The following is a 20,936-nucleotide window of genomic DNA, read 5'->3' on the forward strand; positions in this document are numbered from 1 at the left end:
TCCACGTGGAAGTATAATATCCAGTCACAGTATACGGACCCCACAGCTCGACACGCCAAAAATATATGATTTTGACTGCAGAAACCCATTAGGTTTTTTTTTTTTTTTTTGCATAATTAAGGAACAAAGTAACGAATCTGCAATTTGCAAATGTTCGGTTCTTCGGTTCGGCTTCTCTATATAAGTGCCAATCGTCTCGTTCCAGTCTCGACGTCGTTATCGTCTTCGTTTTTGTCGAAGCGAATTCTGTCCGATTCTGGGAAACCCATCTCGATTGTTCCCCTAATTTGTTCTTCGCTTCGGTTCCCATCGATCAGAGCTAGGGTTTCTGGGTCTGTGTCGCCTTGTTCGAGGTTAGAGCATACGATGGCTGCTACTTCCGAGACCAAATCCGTCCATGATTTCACCGTCAAGGTTCGGTTTTTTCTCTGGGTTTTTGTCTGTGTGATTTGTTTGTTTCATTTCCTTGGCTAAAGTTTTCATTTTTTTGGTTATGGTTGTTTTAGCAGCATCGCGAAATTGCCTCTTTGGTTCTTGTTTCAGTGGCTTGGCTCTAATAGGATAACTTAGTTTTTGGACGTATGAATGATTGATTACATGTATGTAGACCTCGAAGAGATGCTCTGGATTCAAATGTGTACTATACAGAGATGAGTTTCTGGAATTTCGATTTCTTCTGTCGTATTTGTGAATTTTGCTGTGGAATGTACAAATTCTGGATTTTGTGATTTCTACCTTACTTTAGAATTGTTGATTCAACTATGAGCTTCAAGCTAAGAATTCTGTGATCTGACCATGGAGTTTGCCACTCTCCGTGTTTCAGGATGCGAAGGGAAATGACGTTGATCTGAGCGTCTACAAGGGGAAGGTCCTCTTGATTGTGAACGTCGCTTCACAGTGGTAAACACAATCTCACTTCTTGTCATGACTTCTCTTAGCTTGGTTATCTATAACCTTTTTATATTCGTCGTTTGATGACTTTCCTTTTGGTAATGGGAACTTCTGGTTTAGTGGCTTGACCAATTCGAATTACACCGAGCTTGCTCAGCTCTACGAGAAGTACAAAGACCATGGTATGGTTCTTTACTTCCATTTCCGTTCATCGCTTCTACCTTAATGATTTATTGGCTCGTGACGTTATCCAATGTCTCAGGGTTTGAGATTCTTGCCTTCCCTTGCAACCAGTTTGGCAACCAAGAGCCGGGAAGCAATGAAGAGATCCTTCAATTTGCCTGTACCCGATTTAAGGCCGAGTACCCGATATTCGATAAGGTAAACCCGAGTGATTCAGACCCTTCTTGGTGATTGACTTGAACCTGCTTGCGGATAGGGCAATAGATCTTTGTAAAGATTCTACATCAGAATCCATTTATCGTTCTTGGTTTCTTGTACTGAGATTTCTCGCTATACAGCATGAACTCTTCTCTGTCTGTTGCTATAATGTATCTTCTCGGTGATTGGCTTGAACTTTCTTGCGGATAGGGCATTAGATCTTTGTAAAGATTCTATATATCAGAATTCATTTATCGTTCTTGGTTTCTTGAACCGGGATTTCTCGCTTGACGGGATGATGCAGGTTGATGTGAATGGCCAAAATGCGGCACCGATCTACAAGTTCTTGAAATCTAGCAAAGGCGGGTTGTTCGGGGATGGCATCAAGTGGAACTTCGCTAAGTTCTTGGTCGACAAAGATGGAAAAGTCGTTGACCGTTATGCTCCCACCACTTCTCCTCTCAGCATTGAGGTAACAACCGTAATAACAGTTGAGACTTCAACCTTAGTAAAAAAATGAGACTTAATTGTTAAATCACATCGATTAATATTGCAGAAGGACATCAAGAAACTGCTTGGAGTTACTGCTGCTTGAGCTCTTTCACGGCATTAGCAGATGGGCCAGAGAGTACCCAATAAACGATGTTGCAGTATAATATACACTTTCATCTACCGTATGCGTTTCCATCTTTGGGCGTATATATACGGCACATATGCATATACTTTGCCCGTCTTCTATACGGGTGTATATGTACCCCGCTGTGCTGGCCCTGCCTTTTATATTACCATGTGTATGAATTCTCAAAGTGTTTATGGAATTCTGCAGTATCAAGGTACTTGGCTACAGGAGACTTTATACTATGTATTTGGCTGCATATATGTTCTTCACGTTTTGTGTTGAATCTGTGAACCTTTACCCTTTTAATATTGGAATTTTTGTTTCTTTATTCTTCATTATTTATCGTGGATCACTTGCACAATTACACCAGATCGAAGAGCAAATCAGACGAGACATGCTGCCAACAGATCAGTTCCGTAACCCAGGGTACATGTCCGGGGCCAAGCGAGGCTGGACACGAGCCATGAGAGGCGTAGCCATGAGCAAGTTCCGACCAGCCTGATTGAACTCGACCCGATCAGTGCCTGGAGGGAGGCTCCAGTCGAAACCCTGGAGGAGCCGTGCCAACAGCATGACCGTCATCGAGGTTCCGAGCCTGTATCCGACGCAGCCTCGTCGACCGGTGCTGAACGAGACGAACCTCATGTCTTGTTCCGCGAGAGATACCTCCACCGGGCCATTGTTGAGATGCCGTTCCGGTCTGAACGCGTCCGGTTCTTCCCATATCTTAGGGTTCCGACCCAGTCCCACTCGGCTCACAAGAACAATGCTACCTGTGACGTCATATATATATATATATATAAGTAACAGAATGATCAAATGAAGTGGAAGATCAAAAAGTGTTCCGATACGATTTCAACGAATTGAAAACAATGAAAAGAAGAGAGAGGATGGTGTTTTGTTCTACCTTTGGGGATGAAGTAACCGGCGAGAGTTGTATCCTCTCTGGCAACGTGAGGAACAAGAAAGGGAAAAGCTGGATGAAGTCTGAAAGATTCTCTGCTGCAAGCTTTCAAGTAGTTCAGATTCGATATGTCTGATTCTTGCACAAGTCTGTCTCTCCCGACCACTTCGTCCAGTTCTCCCACAGCCTTTTTCAGAATCTCCGGATTGTTTAACATCTCTGCGAAGGTCCATTCCACGTTGTTTATCGGATTATCGAGGGCCGCGACTTTGATATCCTGCGAGGAACACAGAAACAAGAGTCGATCTTAAGCTGTCACTTTCACATGAAACGATAACCTTAATAATAATATCATCATCGTCTTACCTTGCATTGAGCTTTGATCGCTTGAGGTGTAAACATCGGCTTTCCATCGCTGTTCTTCGAGGTGATTAGAACATCGAGCCAGTCCTCGACAACTTCCTTTCCGCCTTTCTTCCTCCACAGCTCGACCCTCTCGTCGATAACCAAATCGTTACATTTTGTAAGAACATCGGTCGCGTCTCTTACCGCCTTATCGTCTCCATCTACGTTCCAACCACGCAGCCAAGGAACGTAATCCGATATCGAGAAGTTGAAAAAACAGTCAAGCGCCTTGAATATGGCGTCCACGTGATCTTTCTCCATCGGGCCGAGACCGCCGTCTTCTGTCGCTTCCTTGAAATGCCTCCGACCGAACAGAAGTCTCATCTTCACGGAGTGACAGAAAGTTGTCGCGATTTCCCTCACGTTCACGACTTCCGACCGTTTGTGTAAGTTATGGACGTAAGCGAGGAGATTGTCGGCTTCCACTGTTCTTTCATGAACTGACTTGTTAAGGCTTTTCAATGACATTAACTCGGAAGTCATCACTCTCTTGAGCTTCTTCCACAGTTCGCCGCCGTAGTTAGCGAAACCCACGTCCTTGTATCCGTCGCCGATCAGCTCGGCCGAGTAGGATTCCTGCCTGTCGGCAAGAACCTCGTCTTTGTCCTTGAGGGCTTCACGCGCAATCTCGTCAGAGGTTATGGTGATGACGTGGGTGCTGACGAATCGGAAACATGCGATCTCGGTCTTCAACTCGGCCATGACTCGGTGGATCCACTCGTGGTTCGGCCGGTTCTTGATCATCCCGGCCAGGTTTCCGATGATTGGCCATCCCGGTGGGCCCGGAGGAAGGGGAGGGCGTTTTGTGTTGGAAGATTTGAAGGAGTTTCTTGCGTAACACGCAATCAGTGTAATCGAAAGTACAAGAGCCAAGAATAGAAATGGCTTTTTCTGCTCGAATAAATCAAATATGTCAGTGGTGATCATATCGGTGTTCATGGTGAGAAAGTGGCCACAAGCTTATTATTTTCATGAACTACAAGGACAGATGAATAATTTTTTTTATAGAACTGAGCTCACGTGTGTTGCGTGATATGATATTTTTCTGTCAACTTGATAAACGAGCTCGTGTGTAATATATGATATTATTTTAAGGATTATAATACTATCGTTGGTCTTTGTTTAAGGATTACTTTCGAATATTTCGCGTTGCTAATTAATAAACACCGACTTTGAAGTCAAACAAAAAAAGAATTATAATAAAAAAAAAGGTCAGACAAAAAAATGATTGCGAGGGGGTTCACGAGTATGATGCGGGTTTCAGGACTATAAGAACGGCGACAAATATGGAGACATGAACGAGGAGGTTTCAATACTCTTTATAAGACGAAATCTGAGTCATTGGCAAATTAAAAATGAACTTGATTTTTGGATCTAAACTGAAATATATGTCGGACCGAAACTGAGATGAATATTACTCTTGACCAAACCCTTTGTTTTTACAAAGAAATCCGTGAGAGATCTGGTTCAAGCTGAAAGCGATTTTCTCGGGAACCAAGCGGAGAGGGGAAGAAAAACCTGAGTTTGAAGATGCCGAAGAAGGGCAAAGGGAAGAGAAAGAATGCGACTCACCTCGGAGGCTTTTCATTGTTGTTTTCCAGTATTCCCTTTTTGCCCTCGAGAACCGTTATCTACCGTTGGATTGGAAGATATTTGGCGCCTCTATACGGTGTGCCATACCAATAAGAAACTGAAATTACATCTGAACCGGGCGTCGTATGATGAACCGAACTGGACATTATTCGTGAGGTTTGCTTCTGGTATGATTACGAGACTTGGCGCGTTACACATACACACACACATACATACATACATACATACATACATACAACGGTTGTTCACAACACGGAAATCGTTTAGGTTGTCGTTTTTGTTGTTGTGCTTCACTCCTTGAAATTTACAATGCAAATTCTGCCCGTAAAGAGTAAGGTCTAACCGCTAAGAGACACAATACATGGGACGGGAAAACAACAAGGAAAACAATTTCAAACCCCCACCCACATTACAACAAAAAAACGTTTTTATTTGGGAAACAGAAGAAAAACCACATTTTATTCAGACAGCAACTGAAAATTGCATCCCCCCAAAACTTTTGCGTTGCAAAGAGAGTTTTCGAACCTCGTCCCAATTCATGGTCGAGGCCGTAGCCCTTTGTTGCTTAGTACAGCAGTTCCTGGAACACGGGTTCTACGTTTTGTCCCCACTCTCCATGGTATAGCTCCAACAGCTTTTCCGCAGGTGTAACACCTGCGAGATTATTCGCAATAACCCCCCGTCATGAAAAATTACAGAAAATACAGCAACAACGTCACCTTAATCCCAAGTTTATTTGGGGACGGAAAAATGTTCTCTTCAAATAATAAAATCTGAATTCCCCACCAGTACAGAAAATGAGATTCTTGTGTACCTGTATTGACCACCTCGGCCACTGCGTTCAAGAAACCTGTTTCTTTATAACCTCTTCGCTCCAAGCCATCCTGAGCAAAAAGAAAGAAAGAAGAGACCGATATTGATGGCATTACAGTTAGGAATATGGCAAACGACCACTGGAGAGAGATGAAGCAGATTTACTATGAAAGCATACCCACCTTTGCCAGCTTTAGGACGTCTTCGGCCACATGCTTTAAACGACCGTCTCTAAACGGTGTCTTCAAGCCTGTTACTGGAACCTATTTTGAGATTTGATTTTTGGGTTAAAAGGTTAGTTATGTACAGAATAGGATCTTTGCCAAACCAACTACAGAGAGATAGGAGTAATTAGGTGACAATGGTTACCTTATTCCTCAGCATCTCCCTTTCTTCAGCAGTCCAATCAGCTGTTATATCAAGAACAGCCTGAAGAGATTCCTCATCGTACAATATGCCCACCTGAAATTTGAATAATGAGATTAAATAATGACCACTGTCGCCCAACTTATCATTGTTGATGGAACCAAAAGAATATTAAAAAGAGTTCATAAATGTATTAATTACCCAGAAAGCTGGTAAGGCACACAACCTTCTCCAGGGTCCTCCATCAGCACCTCTCATCTCCAAGTATCTCTTCAACCGGACCTAGTTTTACAGAACATATATCTTCAGGCTCAATATGAGACAGGAAACTCTACAATTCTTGGCTTATGGAATCTGGAGTCATATTGGTTAGATAACTAACCTCTGGGAATATTGTCGTCAAGTGATTTTCCCAATCATTAAGCGTAGGCAGTTCACCCGGGAGACGAGGAAGCTTCCCTACCATAAAGTCCTGTGCAATGATGAATGTTAAGATGATTGCTCAGATGAGGATTTAACAATATTTTTTTTTATTTTCCATAGAATAAAGAAAAGATATAACAAAAAGATCAAGGATAGATGTAAACCCGAAATGTTGATCCAGTACAGTCAATGTACTTCTTGTTTCGATAGACAAAATACATAGGAACATCAAGTGCATAGTCAACATACTGCTCAAACCTATACCGGATAGGAAAGAGGAAAGAAGAGTACAACAAAAATTAGTTACACTGACAATGACATAGATTTGAAAAATCTATATCTATATATACTAAAAATATAAATATACACATATATAGATAAACTGGCAGAATTGCAGATCATAAACTTCCCATAAGTAATAAAGCATGCTAAACAGAGACACTTCTTGATGACAAGCCTCTTTTTTACGGAAGTAGCCAACATCAGGTGATTGTTATTCTTAGACAAGCATTATGATACTCACCCAAAAGAGTCCTCAAAAACAAAAGGTAGCATTCCTGAGCGGTCTTTGTCGGTATCCGTCCAAATATGGCTGTCAACACGTATAGGAATCAAAATTTAAGTGAGAAACAATATATAAAGAAATGTGATGGAAAATAACAAGATGATTTAGAAACCTTCTCATGCTGAGAAACCCGTTTGGCTTTCCTTCAGTGAAAGGGGAATTTGCAAAGAGAGCTGTAGCGATCTGTTAAATTGAGTAATAGTGAGACAAATGCTAGTCATAACCATTAATACAAAGTTTCTGGTTACACCATTTCAAGCTACTCACTGGTTGCAAAGCGAGACCAGCACGGAACTTCCTGATCATATCAGCCTCCGAGTGGAAGTCCAGATTGACCTGTTATGTGTGTATGTAAGGCACTCTTTTAGAATCTCGGCATAAGAAAAGTAACCAGATAGTTACAAGATTCATTGACCTGAACAGTGCAAGTTCTGAGCATCATATCGAGTCCGAGTGAGCCCACTTTTGGCATGTAGTTTCTCATAATGTCATACCTTCCCTGCACAGAAAATATTACATCAGTTCCCACTGCCATAATCACCCCAACAAAAAGTATGATGGTACAGAAAACTTGTACGACCTTAAGCAACAAAAACAAAATGCACAGAACATTGGGTTTGTTGAGCCGAAGTGTCTTATCAGTATTATCAAAGAAATGAGGTATGTTTGAGGTGTTGTTCGAAGGGATAAAAGAAAGATTCAGTCTTAAAAATGAAGAAGGCCCATACCTTTGGCATAATGGGTATGTCCTCCCGTGCCCATTTAGGCTGGAAGCCGATTCCTAAGAAACCAATTCCCATTTCCTCTGCAACGGCTTTTACCTGTTAACATTGATAGAGAATTGACTGTTTGTGGCATTTCAAGGACAGGAGGAAAACGATACAAACTGTCATTTTAAGTTACCTGATAAAGGTGTGAATTGACCTCAGCACAAGTTTGATGCAAAGTCTCAAGTGGTGCCCCGCTAAGCTCAAATTGACCCCCAGGTTCCAGTGATATGCTTTGTTTTCCCTGATCAACAAAGAAGGGCAATGCGATACCTATTAAAAATTTCGAATGCGAAAAGGATTTCATCCTATATCACCATCCATCTCGTTGAATATTCAGGCAAATATATCCACAAGACCAAACATATAAATAAATGTTGCTTGAAGAGAACACACCAGGAGAACAGTAGTTACCTGTTTCAAACCTATGATTTTGTAGAAAAGATATAACAAAAAGATCAAGGATAGATGTAAACCCGAAATGTTGATCCAGTACAGTCAATGTACTTCTTGTTTCGATAGACAAAATACATAGGAACATCAAGTGCATAGTCAACATACTGCTCAAACCTATACCGGATAGGAAAGAGGAAAGAAGAGTACAACAAAAATTAGTTACACTGACAATGACATAGATTTGAAAAATCTATATCTATATATACTAAAAATATAAATATACACATATATAGATAAACTGGCAGAATTGCAGATCATAAACTTCCCATAAGTAATAAAGCATGCTAAACAGAGACACTTCTTGATGACAAGCCTCTTTTTTACGGAAGTAGCCAACATCAGGTGATTGTTATTCTTAGACAAGCATTATGATACTCACCCAAAAGAGTCCTCAAAAACAAAAGGTAGCATTCCTGAGCGGTCTTTGTCGGTATCCGTCCAAATATGGCTGTCAACACGTATAGGAATCAAAATTTAAGTGAGAAACAATATATAAAGAAATGTGATGGAAAATAACAAGATGATTTAGAAACCTTCTCATGCTGAGAAACCCGTTTGGCTTTCCTTCAGTGAAAGGGGAATTTGCAAAGAGAGCTGTAGCGATCTGTTAAATTGAGTAATAGTGAGACAAATGCTAGTCATAACCATTAATACAAAGTTTCTGGTTACACCATTTCAAGCTACTCACTGGTTGCAAAGCGAGACCAGCACGGAACTTCCTGATCATATCAGCCTCCGAGTGGAAGTCCAGATTGACCTGTTATGTGTGTATGTAAGGCACTCTTTTAGAATCTCGGCATAAGAAAAGTAACCAGATAGTTACAAGATTCATTGACCTGAACAGTGCAAGTTCTGAGCATCATATCGAGTCCGAGTGAGCCCACTTTTGGCATGTAGTTTCTCATAATGTCATACCTTCCCTGCACAGAAAATATTACATCAGTTCCCACTGCCATAATCACCCCAACAAAAAGTATGATGGTACAGAAAACTTGTACGACCTTAAGCAACAAAAACAAAATGCACAGAACATTGGGTTTGTTGAGCCGAAGTGTCTTATCAGTATTATCAAAGAAATGAGGTATGTTTGAGGTGTTGTTCGAAGGGATAAAAGAAAGATTCAGTCTTAAAAATGAAGAAGGCCCATACCTTTGGCATAATGGGTATGTCCTCCCGTGCCCATTTAGGCTGGAAGCCGATTCCTAAGAAACCAATTCCCATTTCCTCTGCAACGGCTTTTACCTGTTAACATTGATAGAGAATTGACTGTTTGTGGCATTTCAAGGACAGGAGGAAAACGATACAAACTGTCATTTTAAGTTACCTGATAAAGGTGTGAATTGACCTCAGCACAAGTTTGATGCAAAGTCTCAAGTGGTGCCCCGCTAAGCTCAAATTGACCCCCAGGTTCCAGTGATATGCTTTGTTTTCCCTGATCAACAAAGAAGGGCAATGCGATACCTATTAAAAATTTCGAATGCGAAAAGGATTTCATCCTATATCACCATCCATCTCGTTGAATATTCAGGCAAATATATCCACAAGACCAAACATATAAATAAATGTTGCTTGAAGAGAACACACCAGGAGAACAGTAGTTACCTGTTTCAAACCTATGATTTTGTCGTTTTCCAAAACTTTTTCCCAATCAAATCTCTCAGCAATACCATTTAGCAACTCAGCTATTTGTTCATACTTCATAGGACGAAAAGTATTGACCTCAAAACCAAATTTCTCGTGCTCTGTACCTATTCTGCGAAACTCATATCATCAAGTTAGCAAAAGTGGATACCGATCAAACGGATAAAAAAATCTTGATGAGTTTAAACAAACAGCCAAAACAGCACAACATAACCAAAAGAATTGGGCATATAATGGACATGGCACAACTAGTCCTCAGCCGAGCTGACACAATAGTATAGGAAAGAATGAAACTGCACCTCCAATTTTCCTTTGGTTTGCAGCCAGAGGCAAGATAGCCAATTAGATCCTCTTTGGTCAGTGGCTCGGTTGCAACTACGGCCTCTTCTGTCGGAGCACTTGCGGCCACAATCACTTGATGCCCTCTTTGGCTTCTTTTACCATTATTATGTGAATGGATAAGCATCTTTTTGGCGGATTTGTTGCTCGGACAGAAGCTAACATAAGTTTCCTTCATCTTTGACATCGCCTGGTTCTTCACAGCCCAAAAACCTGCCTTGTTTCCAGTCTTTGAGCACACAGCCCCTGAAGGGACACTGCATGTTCCTCCTGCCTGTGACACGAGCGCCATGGCCAAAGCCCTTCAACTATTATGACCTGCAAGCCACAAAATCAAAGTACCATCATAAATACATCGATTTTCAGCGAGACCAAGTCAGCATGAGATTCACTTGGACAATCGATCGCCATTCAATAGCATCATATCTTCGAACTACGTAAAATGATTCATACACCATGGTCCATCACGGCCATGAACTTACAACTAAAATTGGTCTCTAAAAAATTGGCACTGTATCTATCATAATCATTATCCGATTCTTGACAACTATAGACTCCATCCAAACGACAGATATTTCCTATCAGATTTCGTGAAACGATACAAAACCACGACAACAATCAAAGAAAGTTCCATTCAATCAGAGCCTCTGCACGTCACCTGCTTCGATCCGACAGCTTTCATACAATCAAATAATCTATAATGATCTTCCCAGTAAATTCCACGGAATTGACACATCAAATCAACGAATCACGTGTCCCATCAAACCAGAAGTAACAACGACCCCAAAACAAAGTGAAAAACTAATGAAATTAACAAAAAAAAAATTGAAACGTTCAGAAATCTATCGTAGGAAAACTGAAGATTCAATGAAACAGGGACATCACGAACCAACAAAAAATGTCGAAACGAAAACCTCGAAACGTCAGGAAAAAGAATTCGAACGTTCAGCAAGCGAAGATTCAAGAGAAAAGCATCGGGGCATCAGAAATCACGCACTGAAACAAGGATACGTTGATGAAGAATCACCTGAATTTCTTCGAATTCGTATTCAGAGACGATTAAACGCCTTTGGAGCCGGAGAAGAAGGAAAGGGAACGAGGCGAGGGCTTTAGCTAATCGGTAAGAGCACTTCCTTTTATACCGGAGCTCGGCAACAATAACAAGAAAAGTTGTTCTAAGCAAGAGTGGAGCGGAGCCGTCTCTGAAAGAAAGTGATAATGATTGCGAAAATATTCTTTAGCTTTGGGCCCCTTATTTCTCATTTATTCACAAATGTCACCTATTCTTTGTTTTAATCAATGTAACCCAAATAGATATTTATGTTACAATATATAATATGATCAATGTCACCCTCCTCTCATATATAATTTATTTATCAAGCCAATAATAGCGGATCCAAAATATTTTAAATCGATTTATCTTTGTTGAATTATAAAATCTTTTTTTTATACTAATTTTATTGAATCTTTTGAACTTCTTATTTATAAAATCCATTTATTTATTATGGACTTCAACAAATTAATTTTCAAGAATATTTTGTTCTAATGTAGATCGGATGTGGATAGTGAATCTCTTATCAATAATATTAGGACAGTCCAGATTCATTGAACATGTGAATCCAATTTTGATTAGTTTTTTTTTTTATTAATCCAGATCAATTCTTTTGATATAATAATGTTGAATACGGTGTATCTCTCCCTGTATATCCAAAATAAAACGAAGAATGCGGTTATCATAACCACATAATCATCAATAAAATATTAGCAAGCAAATGGTAAATGATGATAGAAAAATAATTTAATAATTTAATAATTCTTTTATAAATGTGGTAGTGTTTCAATTTGTCTTCCTTGGTAGGTGGAACCAACGGCCCATTTCTGGTCAGAGAATCAAAAAATGGATTAGGACATGACGAATTAGGATCAATCCTGAAACTGTGGTAATAAATTTTCCAAATAAAGAAGAAAAAGATTATGCAAGTTGTGACGATGATGTATAAAAAAACTTTTATTGAAACTTGAACTTCTATTCGTTTATTTTTATTTTGATTATTATATTAAATTTTGTTTTAAAAAGTTATTTGTTTCGATCATTTTTATATTAAATTTAATTGATTATTTCTATCAATTTGTTTTATTTAAATACGAATATATTACAATAACTCAAATTGTAATTGTGCACGGAATGTGCGTGTAATGGTTACATCCGTAGGTAGGTGGTCACGTGAATCAAATCTGGCGGCCACTACTTCCACTCGGGAGCCTGAGCCCAACCTACCCAAACCCAACCATTTTTCTCTGTCTTTTTCCTAATTTAAATATATTATTTTCTCTGAAATATTGCATATATTAAAAATAAATTAGCGGAAATGACGTGGCACTGATCGATTACGACGAAAGGCGGAGATCGGAGAGCCATCCAAATTCTTAAATAACGAAAAAAAATCGAAAACGACTCTTTCGATTCCAACTGCACGAAAAAAAGGCAACCAAATTGTCCAGAGACCCTTCACTTTACTTTCCATCGGTGTTAGACCCCTTAAATTTCTGAAAATCACAATCAACCCCCTAACTTTGATTGCATACCAATAAACCCCCTAAACTTTGATTGGCCCCGTTGGATAAGTCAATAACGCACTTGCGTCCAAACTAACAACATTCATAAGCCGACACGACGACGACAACAACAACAACAACAACAACAACAACAAAGTATCAATGATATACGTATACACCATAAACCAACCGTATACGTATACGTATACATATGTTTTCCCCGTTATCTATCTTGAATTATACACAAGGACCAATACTGAAACTACATTTGCCAGTATGAAATAACGGGGACAGGCCAAATCGATAAGACTGTACAAGTATGTTAACAGAGAACTTCACCAGAAGATATCATCAACGGCCATGGCCGACGAAGGCGGGACATGCTCGTCTTCCTCCTCCAGCTCAAGTTCCGGTTCCATTTCCCCGAATTCCGCTGATTCAATGTCTGCAAGATTCTTCAGGTCAACGACCGATAACTCATCGAGTCTTCTTACCACGAGATCAGCCGCCCCGAGTTCGTACATTGGATGTTTGCTTGCCACTGCCACGCATTTCATCCGCCCATCGTGAGCTGCCTCGATTGTTTGATTAGAGTTCCCAAACACGATGCAGCGTTCGGGTATGAATTCCAGAAGCTGAGAGGCGTAAAGGAACATCTCGGGGTCGGGTTTTCCCCGATGAACATCTTCTGCTGCAACTATCACACTGAAGTTCCCCTCTATGCCTATTGACCCGATTGCCTTCTCTAACGTCTTTCGGGGACGTGTGGAGACCAATGCCATTGGAATCTCATAACGGGTCAAAACGTTTACGAATTCTTGTGATCCGTCTCGTAGTCTATACATCTCTCCATGTAGAGCTTGAAAGATCTCTTCTTTCCTAGATGCCATCCTTCTAACCTGTGCGGGGTCTCTCGACCAACAGAGAACCTCTGAAATCGCTTGCTCGTTTTTCATCCCTTCTACACGTCTAAGGATAAAAGCTGGTGGAGGGGATTTTCCTTCTTCCTGAGCAAGAGTTAGCCATGCTTGCTTCTCGAGATCGGGATTTTCCTCTACTAACACACCTTCCCACTCGAATATCGCACCTAACCAACCACAACCCAGCCTTTCTTGCCTGAGTAATGGATTTTGCAACGAGGGTTTGTCAGCTTTGTTCTTGGGAGGCCATAACCCGGGTTTCCTATCAACACACGAATCGAGGTAATTCCATGTTCGTGTTACTCTCTCCTCGTCTTTAGAGGCAGGTATCTCTTTCGTCAGCTCCATGGCAAGAGCCCTAATAGGGAATACATATGCCCGGCTCTTTTTCACGCTCTGTATCGGATGAGTAAGAACCATCTTCCGACTGAAATCCACCTTCACCGGGAACTGGACCTTGTACTGAGGTTTCTGTGTTTTCGATACATTCTTAAGACAGACCCTCACAACTGAAGGACGATGCCCCAATAAAGATATCGTTCCGATTGCATCCGCCATGTTTACTGAATCAAGAAACCTCAAACCCGGAACAAACAGACACAAATCGTTGATTCAATCCACCAGCTCCTAACCAGTTAATGATAATCAAGCCACAGGCCAAACCCTAATTCAATCCAAAACCTAGCTTCAACCTGTGAAAAAGCTGCAGGGCCTTAATCAAAACGAATTCACCGACCGGAAAAGTACCAACCAGCTTTCGCACGGAGAGAAACCAAACCCTGTGAATACGAAACGATTACTGAACAATCAAAGCCTCCATATTCGTATCTGAGAACAAGCCAGTTAACCTAAAAGGCTTGGAAAACCTAAAACTTTACAAGTAAAAGGCCTTTAAACCTAGATTTCTCCGAGACCCAGATGACGAAACTTGTAAATCGATATATACACAAGAAACCCAGATCGAATCGGAACTATAACTGTTCAAAACGAGATCAAATCAGTTTAAATTTTTTGGGAACAAATACAGATACAGAGTTTTATATATATACAGAAAGAGCGATGGAGGGAGGGATTTCCGATTGAACCTGGAGAAGGAAACAACCGATCGATGAAGAAATCTCGAGGGCAAAAAGTATTAGATTCTCCTGGAAATGAAACTCTATGAATCTCTTAAATTCCGCTATTTTCTTCAAATTTTTGAAATATTTTTATTTCATATACGCAATATTCTTTTTCGTGGATTGTAATAATTCAGACAGAAGCCTTTAAATCTTCAGATATTTATCGTTTTCTTGATCCAACGGTCCGTGAATCCGCACGTGTCCGTCTAATCCTTCGCCGTCACGTTTACTTCGTCTCCAAGAGAACGCTCCTCGTTCTAAATTTACAATTTTGGGCCATCTTCGGCCCGTAAAGTTTACATTGTCTATTTAAATTCTGTTCTGTGATTAATAACAATAACAACAAGAATCTTATCTTATAATTTGACACGTGTCAGGCTCAAGGTATGAAATTCAGAATTAACGAACATGTTGCATTGGGAGATGCATCAATGAAACTGCAACACATGAAGAGAGCTCATGTCTTCAACGAGGCCCTAACTCGGTAATGGATGCACCATCAATAGAGCAAAGAATAGAGTTGTTTGCAGATTTATCCGTCCCCGGTCCGTTAGCCGCTCGGTCCGGAACTTGTCTACTTCCGAAGAAAAATCCCGGTTCCTGAGGCATCGGAAGACAGATCGAGAAATTCGTGAGCATCTGGTGGATGGTCGACAACGTTGGACGCTTAGCGGGATCTTCTTGAACGCATAATAGACCCAAATGTATGCATCTAATGGCTTCCTCCTTCGGGTAATTCTCTCCAATAATCGGGTCCACGAGTTCGAGCGGTGAGCCACTGCTCCACTGCCTCCAAGCCTAAACCGGGCGTTAAACGATTCGTATTCAAAAGGGTAATATTTTCGGAAAAAGGAGTTTGATGATCGACAATACTCACATATGTGACCAAGTTGTCGACGGTATCGTCCATTTGGTAGAAGTTGCTGTTCTTCTTGCCGCTTATGATCTCCAGAACTAAGACTCCAAAACTGTATACATCGGATTTCATGGAGAATTGACCATACATTGCATACTCTGGTGACATGTAACCGCTGAACCATATAGATAGATACCTCTTGAGTTTATAGAGAACGATCTTAGTTAACGCAAACCGCTGGTTATATGCCATTAAAGAACGGACTTACTAGGTTCCAACTACCCTTTTTGTGTTTGCTTCGGTTTGGTCCATCCCAAAAATCCTCGCCATTCCAAAGTCTGCAATTTTCGGGTTCATATCAGCGTCTATGAGAATGTTACTTGCTTTGAGGTCGCGGTGTATGATTGTGAGGCGTGAATCTTGATGGAGATAAAGGATTCCTCGAGTAATCCCTCCAATGATCTTGTACCGTGTGCGCCAATCCAACTGGCTTTGCCTTGTAGTGTCTGCATTCGTTAGCTTCAAAAAAAAATTTAAAGGATTGTTGTGCATTCAAGAAATTCAACCAAGGTACCGAGTGCAACAGACCAAAGAGAAAATAGTCGAGGCTTTTGTTGGGCACAAACTCGAAGACAAGTATCTTTTCTTCTCCTTCTGTGCAGAAACCGAGAAGCCTGACCAGATTTCTGTGCTGAAGCTTTGCAACAAGAACAACCTCGTTCTTGAACTCGTCTTCACCTTGGTTCGATGTCTTTGACAGCCTCTTCACTGCAACTTGTGTCCCGTTTGGTAACGTACCCTGCCAGTGTTATAAACCAGACAGTATGTCCCATATGTGAGTTAAATCTGCTATGAGAAGTAAGAAATCGTTCCTTTGAAGCCCTTATACCTTGAAAACTTCACCAAATCCACCTTGACCGAGCCTGTTGCTCTTTGAGAAATGATCTGTTGCGGCTTCAATTGTTCTAAAGTCGAACTGTAGTGAGCCTGAGGTCGTAATATCATCACCACCTGCAGAATGGAAATGAAGTGTTGTGCTTTATGGATAGGGAGGATCATAATAAGTGTTAATCAACGGATATCGTTACCGTCATCAGCAGTTGCTCTACCATAAGTCCCCCTTCCTCTATTTGCTAGGAAGCAATAACCAGCTATGGAAAGTGCAACTGCAACAGCAATCGGCACAACAACTGCGATGACTACCACAGAAGAATTCCTACCTTTCCCTTCATTCAAATCATATACAACAACGCATTAGTCCCAAGTTTTCCTTCGAATCATATACAACACGAAAATACAAAATCTCCAAAGAAAACCAGCCAAGATTCTATATGAAATGAGAAAATGAAGGAAGGAAACATAGTTCCTCTGACCTGGCGGTGGCGGAGGTGGGGGAGCTGACATCGGCGGTGGCGGCGGAGGAGTTGGAATCCGGCTTCCATTGGAGAATGGGTAAAGCTCGTACCTTGAGTAACAACTCGGAAGAAGAACTCTTCCCCCAAGCATACCACGAGGTAATTCATTTATGGATTTTCGCATACAGCTTTCACAATCCTGTCTTGTAAGATCAGGAGTGCACTGAACTAGAGTGTACAGCTTCTCCGACTTTGTAAACTCCACCTGCACCGTGGAGAACTTTCTGGAACTATTCAAGGCCTCATCAACAGCCTGTTCCATCGTTGAGAAGAGCAAATCGTTGAACCGGTCTCTTTGGCTAGCCGAAATGTTCTGGGTGTTCATCAAGATTATCCCACTGTCCGTTGCAGGGACCAAGAGAATGTTTCTGTCAGAGTACCTTAGAATACACTCGTCGTACCAGATCAACGCCTCTTTCTCATTCGGGCAGCGACGCAGAGTGTCGTTGGCGGCAAAGGCCACACAACCACGGCAGACTTCCGGTGAGATGTCTCCGCGGCAGAGGAATAGTCCGATGACCATGTCGGGGCTCTGCCCTGCAGGGATGTTCTGGAATCCGGTGGAGTAGTAGGTTACATCGTTGGACGAAAAAGTGGTCAAAAGGGTTTCGAGATTGGTGAAGTAGGAGTCGTTCCTTGTATAAGTTGTCGTGTTCGGACATATGTGGTATATGTATGTAGGATCTTGTCCACAGGCCCTGAAGCTTATGATGATCATGACGACGACGACCTTTATAAGAAACGACACAAAACTGGCGTTACCAGGCAGATTCAATTCCATAATTCTCTGCGTTTTCGGATGGCATGAACTCTGAGATGATCTTTCTCTTCACAAATTCTGAATCGATTCGTAAGTGAAGTCAAATCAAGTAAGTGGTCCCCAAAAGAACTTTCATAGAGATTTCAGATTATTAGTGAAGGGTTGACCCTTTTTTTTTCTTTGATTATGAAATGAATATTAATGATCAAATTCGGATTCCAGAACGCCACCGTGGACCGAACCACCGACAGGGCCACCGGACTTTTCCTCTGCCGTAGAGATCTCTCGCCGGAAGTCCGTCATCTTCACCGTGAAGGGCACTCTCAGTCGGCGTCCGAATGAAAAACAGGCATCGATCAGTTACGTTTGTCAGATAAAAAGTTGTCTTCTATCAGTTTTATGTCAGAAATATCATAAGTTGCAGAACAGTTACATGACGTGTATGTATATATGTGTGTGTGTTATATACTACCTGCAATAAGATACGTCTGCTCGTCGCTCATTACACCAAAATCTAAAAATGGAACCAACAGATAGACCGGAAACAAGTAACATGTAAGGAAAAAAAATGGATCTGGGTATGAGGAAATCATCATCATCATCATCCTCAACGAGGATCCAAATCGGTAATCGAATTGGCATCCACAGAACAAGAAATAGATGAACTCGGGCATGCTACTCCGTCTTCATCTCGGCTACTCTGGAAGAAAAATCCCGGTTTTCGGGGCACAGGTAGAGCGATTCTCTTTCTAGTGAGTATCAAGATGATTGTTGACAGTGTTGGGCGATCCACCGGATCTTCTTGAACACAGAGTAGGGCGATATTGATGCATCTGACGACTTCGTCACTCTCATAATTCCCGTCCAAGGTTCGATCCACGAGTTCCAGAGGCGATCCATTTCGCCAAAGCCTCCAAGCCTATGGCATGTATAAATATGCTATTTCGTTCAACAGAAAACACAGTATCATTCCGCAATAAGTAGTTCAAATCTTGATCGAAGCTCACTATACTCACATGTGTGACCAGATTCCGGCTTGTACCATCCGTTTCGTAGAAACTGTTATTCATCTTCCCGCTTACGATCTCCAAAAGTAAGACTCCAAAGCTATAAACATCGGATTTCACGGAGAATTGGCCGTGCATCGCGTACTCTGGAGGCATATATCCGCTGAAACATACAACAAACTTCCTTGAATATACCGAGGACAAGAGGTTTGTCAAGTTTCAGTTCGTAGGAATTCAAAGGGCAAAAGTGTATGTTTACTATGTTCCAGCTATCTTTTTTGTATGGGCTCGAGTTTGGTCCATCCCAAAAATCCTCGCCATGCCAAAATCCGCAATTTTTGGGTTCATGTCAGTGTCTAGGAGAACATTACCCGCTTTGAGGTCACGGTGTATGACCGTAAACCGTGAATCTTCATGGAGATAAAGAATTGCCCGAGCAATCCCTCCAATAATCTTGTACCGTTTCGCCCAGTCTAACTCAGCCTTCTTTCTCGGGTCTACACATCGATATATAGTTCATAGGCTACATGATTAACAATTGAGGTTCCGGGCACGGCGAAAGAATGATGACTAGAACTCTTCAAACATACCAAACAAGAAATGGTCGAGGCTTTTGTTGGGAACGAACTCGTAAACGAGTATCTTCTCTTCTCCTTCAACACAAAATCCAAGAAGCCTAACCAGATTTCTATGTTGAAGCTTTGCGACAAGTACGGCCTCGGTCTTGAACTCTTGTGCACCTTGTCTTGATGTTTTTGCCAACTTCTTCACTGCAACCTCTATTCCGTTTGGAAGCTCACCCTACAAATAGTATGATTCAAACTCTCAGTGACAAGTCATGTTGCTAAGGAAATAACAGATGAAGATTTGAAAGAAACTGTACCTTGTAAACCTCTCCGAATCCCCCTCGACCGATCATGTTTCTCCCCGAGAAATTATCTGTCGCAGCTTCAATTGTCTTGAAATCGAACTGCAGAGACGGTAGATTCATGACATCGTCACCACCTGCGAGTGAAAGCGGATTATTACCCCGAAGAATCCAACGGAAAAGAAGGCGAAAAGGAAATGGCGGAACAACGCAGCAACACACTTTGAATATCAGCTGCTTGATGAGATTTTCTCCTGCAGTAAACAGCAAATCCTAGAGCAACCAATATCGAGACGGCAATGACAGTCGGAACGACGACGATCCAAACTATAGATCGATTTGACATGGTTTCGCCTCCTGCACCAAGCACAAATCCAGTTCACGCCCTTTCTTCGCAATCATAGTTTGCAGCTAAAGGACTCACCTTTCTTCGTCGTGTTGGCCACAATGCCTGGTGAAGGTGTAAGAGAAGGCGTCGGAGGGGCCAACGAGATATTCTGAAAAGCTCCAAAGAACGGATGCAAACCCCACCGGAAATAGCAGCTTGGCTTTCCAACTATGGCTCCTTGATCCCCGTAGCAGCATGTCCGAAAGTCATCGACGCTTTTTCGCAGGCAGGCACGACAATTTCCTGGAGATATATCAGGAGTACATAGCATTAATGTATATATATATTCGAAGGGTTTGAAGGCGGCTACATCAGCCGCATAATAGTTCTCATCCGAGGAAGCTGCAGCTATCGCACGTAGTGTTAGTTCCTCCCAAACGGAATCCACCTCCGTTAAATTCTTTCCAAAATCCCGAAAGTACAGTACACGACTAGGCTCCAAGTCAAGGGATCCGAAAAACGAGCGGTTAGAGTAGCGTATGAGACAAAGGGCCGGATAGTATGGCCACAAAAAGGCTTCTGTTTGGTTTGGGCATTTGCTTAGTATCTCATCGGAGGCCGCCTTGAGACAACCAGAACAATCTTCTGCTTCAGAGTGTCGGATGCACTTCCCGACCACATATACTCTATCGGGTCCGTGGCCAACCGACGTGTTATAGAAGCCGGCTTGAGGAGTGACATTGTACGGAAGATAAGACAGACCAAGACGACGATTCCTGTCGTAAGGGCTGTTCGGCCTAAAAGAACCTGCAGTGTCTGAACACACTTCTTCAGAAGAAACACCAAAGGGTATGAGGTGGAAGAGCAAGATCAGAAGGCAAAAAATCTTAGATTCCATCATCAAATATTATACAAACAAAGTATATGATATATGAATTAACT

The 20,936-nt window shown here is 41.6% G+C and overlaps 6 protein-coding genes and 1 long non-coding RNA gene across 11 annotated transcripts; 2 read left to right on the forward strand and 5 right to left on the reverse strand.

The window, feature by feature from the left end:
- The first annotated feature begins 119 nt into the window (after positions 1-119).
- LOC104806387 (probable phospholipid hydroperoxide glutathione peroxidase) lies at positions 120-2,174 on the forward strand. The gene is made up of 6 exons (XM_010531267.2): positions 120-414; positions 824-900; positions 1,012-1,073; positions 1,154-1,272; positions 1,577-1,744; positions 1,829-2,174. The coding sequence occupies exons 1-6, from the start codon at positions 151-153 to the stop codon at positions 1,865-1,867; spliced, it is 729 nt and encodes a 242-aa protein (XP_010529569.1). The 5' UTR covers positions 120-150; the 3' UTR covers positions 1,868-2,174.
- LOC104806386 (dihomomethionine N-hydroxylase-like) lies at positions 1,970-4,300 on the reverse strand. The gene is made up of 3 exons (XM_010531266.2): positions 3,162-4,300; positions 2,799-3,072; positions 1,970-2,664 (listed from the first exon to the last, which is right to left on the reverse strand). Exons 1-3 carry the CDS (start codon positions 4,137-4,139, stop codon positions 2,300-2,302), a joined length of 1,617 nt encoding a protein of 538 aa, XP_010529568.1. The 5' UTR covers positions 4,140-4,300; the 3' UTR covers positions 1,970-2,299.
- A 690-nt stretch (positions 4,301-4,990) lies between these two features.
- LOC104806388 (glutamate--cysteine ligase, chloroplastic-like) lies at positions 4,991-11,334 on the reverse strand. Its single transcript, XM_010531268.2, has 16 exons — positions 11,191-11,334; positions 10,124-10,481; positions 9,786-9,936; positions 9,508-9,615; positions 9,333-9,425; positions 9,020-9,103; positions 8,872-8,940; positions 8,717-8,787; positions 8,563-8,631; positions 8,204-8,297; positions 6,355-6,444; positions 6,174-6,254; positions 5,976-6,068; positions 5,789-5,869; positions 5,608-5,677; positions 4,991-5,447 (listed from the first exon to the last, which is right to left on the reverse strand). The coding sequence occupies exons 2-16, from the start codon at positions 10,453-10,455 to the stop codon at positions 5,359-5,361; spliced, it is 1,575 nt and encodes a 524-aa protein (XP_010529570.1). The 5' UTR covers positions 10,456-10,481; positions 11,191-11,334; the 3' UTR covers positions 4,991-5,358.
- A 1,509-nt stretch (positions 11,335-12,843) lies between these two features.
- LOC104806390 (sugar phosphatase YfbT) lies at positions 12,844-14,874 on the reverse strand. The gene is made up of 2 exons (XM_010531269.1): positions 14,725-14,874; positions 12,844-14,418 (listed from the first exon to the last, which is right to left on the reverse strand). Exon 2 carries the CDS (start codon positions 14,195-14,197, stop codon positions 13,055-13,057), a length of 1,143 nt encoding a protein of 380 aa, XP_010529571.1. The 5' UTR covers positions 14,198-14,418; positions 14,725-14,874; the 3' UTR covers positions 12,844-13,054.
- Positions 14,875-15,055: 181 nt separating this feature from the next.
- LOC104806393 (cysteine-rich receptor-like protein kinase 10) lies at positions 15,056-17,892 on the reverse strand. 3 transcript variants are annotated; one of them, XM_010531273.1, is made up of 7 exons: positions 16,990-17,892; positions 16,705-16,836; positions 16,506-16,627; positions 16,205-16,415; positions 15,885-16,122; positions 15,638-15,791; positions 15,056-15,558 (listed from the first exon to the last, which is right to left on the reverse strand). In XM_010531273.1, exons 1-7 carry the CDS (start codon positions 17,810-17,812, stop codon positions 15,226-15,228), a joined length of 2,013 nt encoding a protein of 670 aa, XP_010529575.1. In that variant the 5' UTR covers positions 17,813-17,892; the 3' UTR covers positions 15,056-15,225. The 3 variants fall into 3 exon arrangements, with proteins under 3 accessions (XP_010529575.1, XP_010529574.1, XP_010529576.1); XM_010531272.1 differs by having other exon boundaries at positions 16,705-16,842; XM_010531274.1 differs by lacking the exons at positions 15,056-15,558; positions 15,638-15,791 and having other exon boundaries at positions 15,901-16,135; positions 16,705-16,842.
- On the forward strand, positions 17,813-18,448 carry LOC104806392. Its single transcript, XR_770603.1, has 2 exons — positions 17,813-17,900; positions 18,014-18,448. It is a non-coding gene; the product is annotated as an uncharacterized LOC104806392 (long non-coding RNA).
- LOC104806391 (cysteine-rich receptor-like protein kinase 14) lies at positions 18,307-20,935 on the reverse strand. Of its 3 annotated transcripts, none has more exons than XM_010531270.2 (7): positions 20,091-20,932; positions 19,889-20,023; positions 19,682-19,803; positions 19,389-19,599; positions 19,058-19,295; positions 18,808-18,961; positions 18,307-18,710 (listed from the first exon to the last, which is right to left on the reverse strand). In XM_010531270.2, the coding sequence occupies exons 1-7, from the start codon at positions 20,893-20,895 to the stop codon at positions 18,399-18,401; spliced, it is 1,977 nt and encodes a 658-aa protein (XP_010529572.1). In that variant the 5' UTR covers positions 20,896-20,932; the 3' UTR covers positions 18,307-18,398. The 3 variants fall into 3 exon arrangements, 2 of the variants coding, with proteins under 2 accessions (XP_010529572.1, XP_010529573.1); XM_010531271.2 differs by having other exon boundaries at positions 18,466-18,730; positions 20,091-20,935; XR_002023836.1 differs by having other exon boundaries at positions 18,529-18,710; positions 19,170-19,295; positions 20,091-20,935.
- Between the last annotated feature and the right edge of the window lies 1 nt (position 20,936).

Source organism: Tarenaya hassleriana, unplaced genomic scaffold (assembly GCF_000463585.1).
Source record: "Tarenaya hassleriana unplaced genomic scaffold, ASM46358v1 Cleome12, whole genome shotgun sequence".
In the NCBI taxonomy this organism is placed as follows: domain Eukaryota; kingdom Viridiplantae; phylum Streptophyta; class Magnoliopsida; order Brassicales; family Cleomaceae; genus Tarenaya; species Tarenaya hassleriana.

What these genes read in the sequence shown, in the direction of transcription:
- LOC104806387 (XM_010531267.2), top strand. Translation starts at nt 151, where the DNA reads ATGTTCGGTTCTTCGGTTCGGCTTCTCTATATAAGTGCCAATCGTCTC. An exon ending in TCCATGATTTCACCGTCAAG is followed by an intron (nt 415 to 823) that starts GTTCGGTTTTTT and finishes TCCGTGTTTCAG; the next exon opens with GATGCGAAGGGAAATGACGT. An exon ending in GTGAACGTCGCTTCACAGTG is followed by an intron (nt 901 to 1,011) that starts GTAAACACAATC and finishes CTTCTGGTTTAG; the next exon opens with TGGCTTGACCAATTCGAATT.
- LOC104806386 (XM_010531266.2), bottom strand. Translation starts at nt 4,139, where the DNA reads ATGAACACCGATATGATCACCACTGACATATTTGATTTATTCGAGCAG. An exon ending in CGATCAAAGCTCAATGCAAG is followed by an intron (nt 3,073 to 3,161) that starts GTAAGACGATGA and finishes TGTTCCTCGCAG; the next exon opens with GATATCAAAGTCGCGGCCCT. An exon ending in CGGTTACTTCATCCCCAAAG is followed by an intron (nt 2,665 to 2,798) that starts GTAGAACAAAAC and finishes ATGACGTCACAG; the next exon opens with GTAGCATTGTTCTTGTGAGC.
- LOC104806388 (XM_010531268.2), bottom strand. Translation starts at nt 10,455, where the DNA reads ATGGCGCTCGTGTCACAGGCAGGAGGAACATGCAGTGTCCCTTCAGGG. An exon ending in CTGGTCTCGCTTTGCAACCA is followed by an intron (nt 8,788 to 8,871) that starts GTGAGTAGCTTG and finishes TCAATTTAACAG; the next exon opens with ATCGCTACAGCTCTCTTTGC. An exon ending in GTGCCTTACCAGCTTTCTGG is followed by an intron (nt 6,069 to 6,173) that starts GTAATTAATACA and finishes TTCAAATTTCAG; the next exon opens with GTGGGCATATTGTACGATGA.
- LOC104806390 (XM_010531269.1), bottom strand. Translation starts at nt 14,197, where the DNA reads ATGGCGGATGCAATCGGAACGATATCTTTATTGGGGCATCGTCCTTCA.
- LOC104806393 (XM_010531272.1), bottom strand. Translation starts at nt 17,812, where the DNA reads ATGGAATTGAATCTGCCTGGTAACGCCAGTTTTGTGTCGTTTCTTATA. An exon ending in CCTCGACTATTTTCTCTTTG is followed by an intron (nt 16,123 to 16,204) that starts GTCTGTTGCACT and finishes TAACGAATGCAG; the next exon opens with ACACTACAAGGCAAAGCCAG. An exon ending in AAAAGGGTAGTTGGAACCTA is followed by an intron (nt 15,792 to 15,884) that starts GTAAGTCCGTTC and finishes TATATGGTTCAG; the next exon opens with CGGTTACATGTCACCAGAGT.
- LOC104806391 (XM_010531270.2), bottom strand. Translation starts at nt 20,895, where the DNA reads ATGATGGAATCTAAGATTTTTTGCCTTCTGATCTTGCTCTTCCACCTC. An exon ending in TCAAGCAGCTGATATTCAAA is followed by an intron (nt 19,804 to 19,888) that starts GTGTGTTGCTGC and finishes TTTCACTCGCAG; the next exon opens with GTGGTGACGATGTCATGAAT. An exon ending in GCCGGAATCTGGTCACACAT is followed by an intron (nt 18,711 to 18,807) that starts GTGAGTATAGTG and finishes TACATGCCATAG; the next exon opens with GCTTGGAGGCTTTGGCGAAA.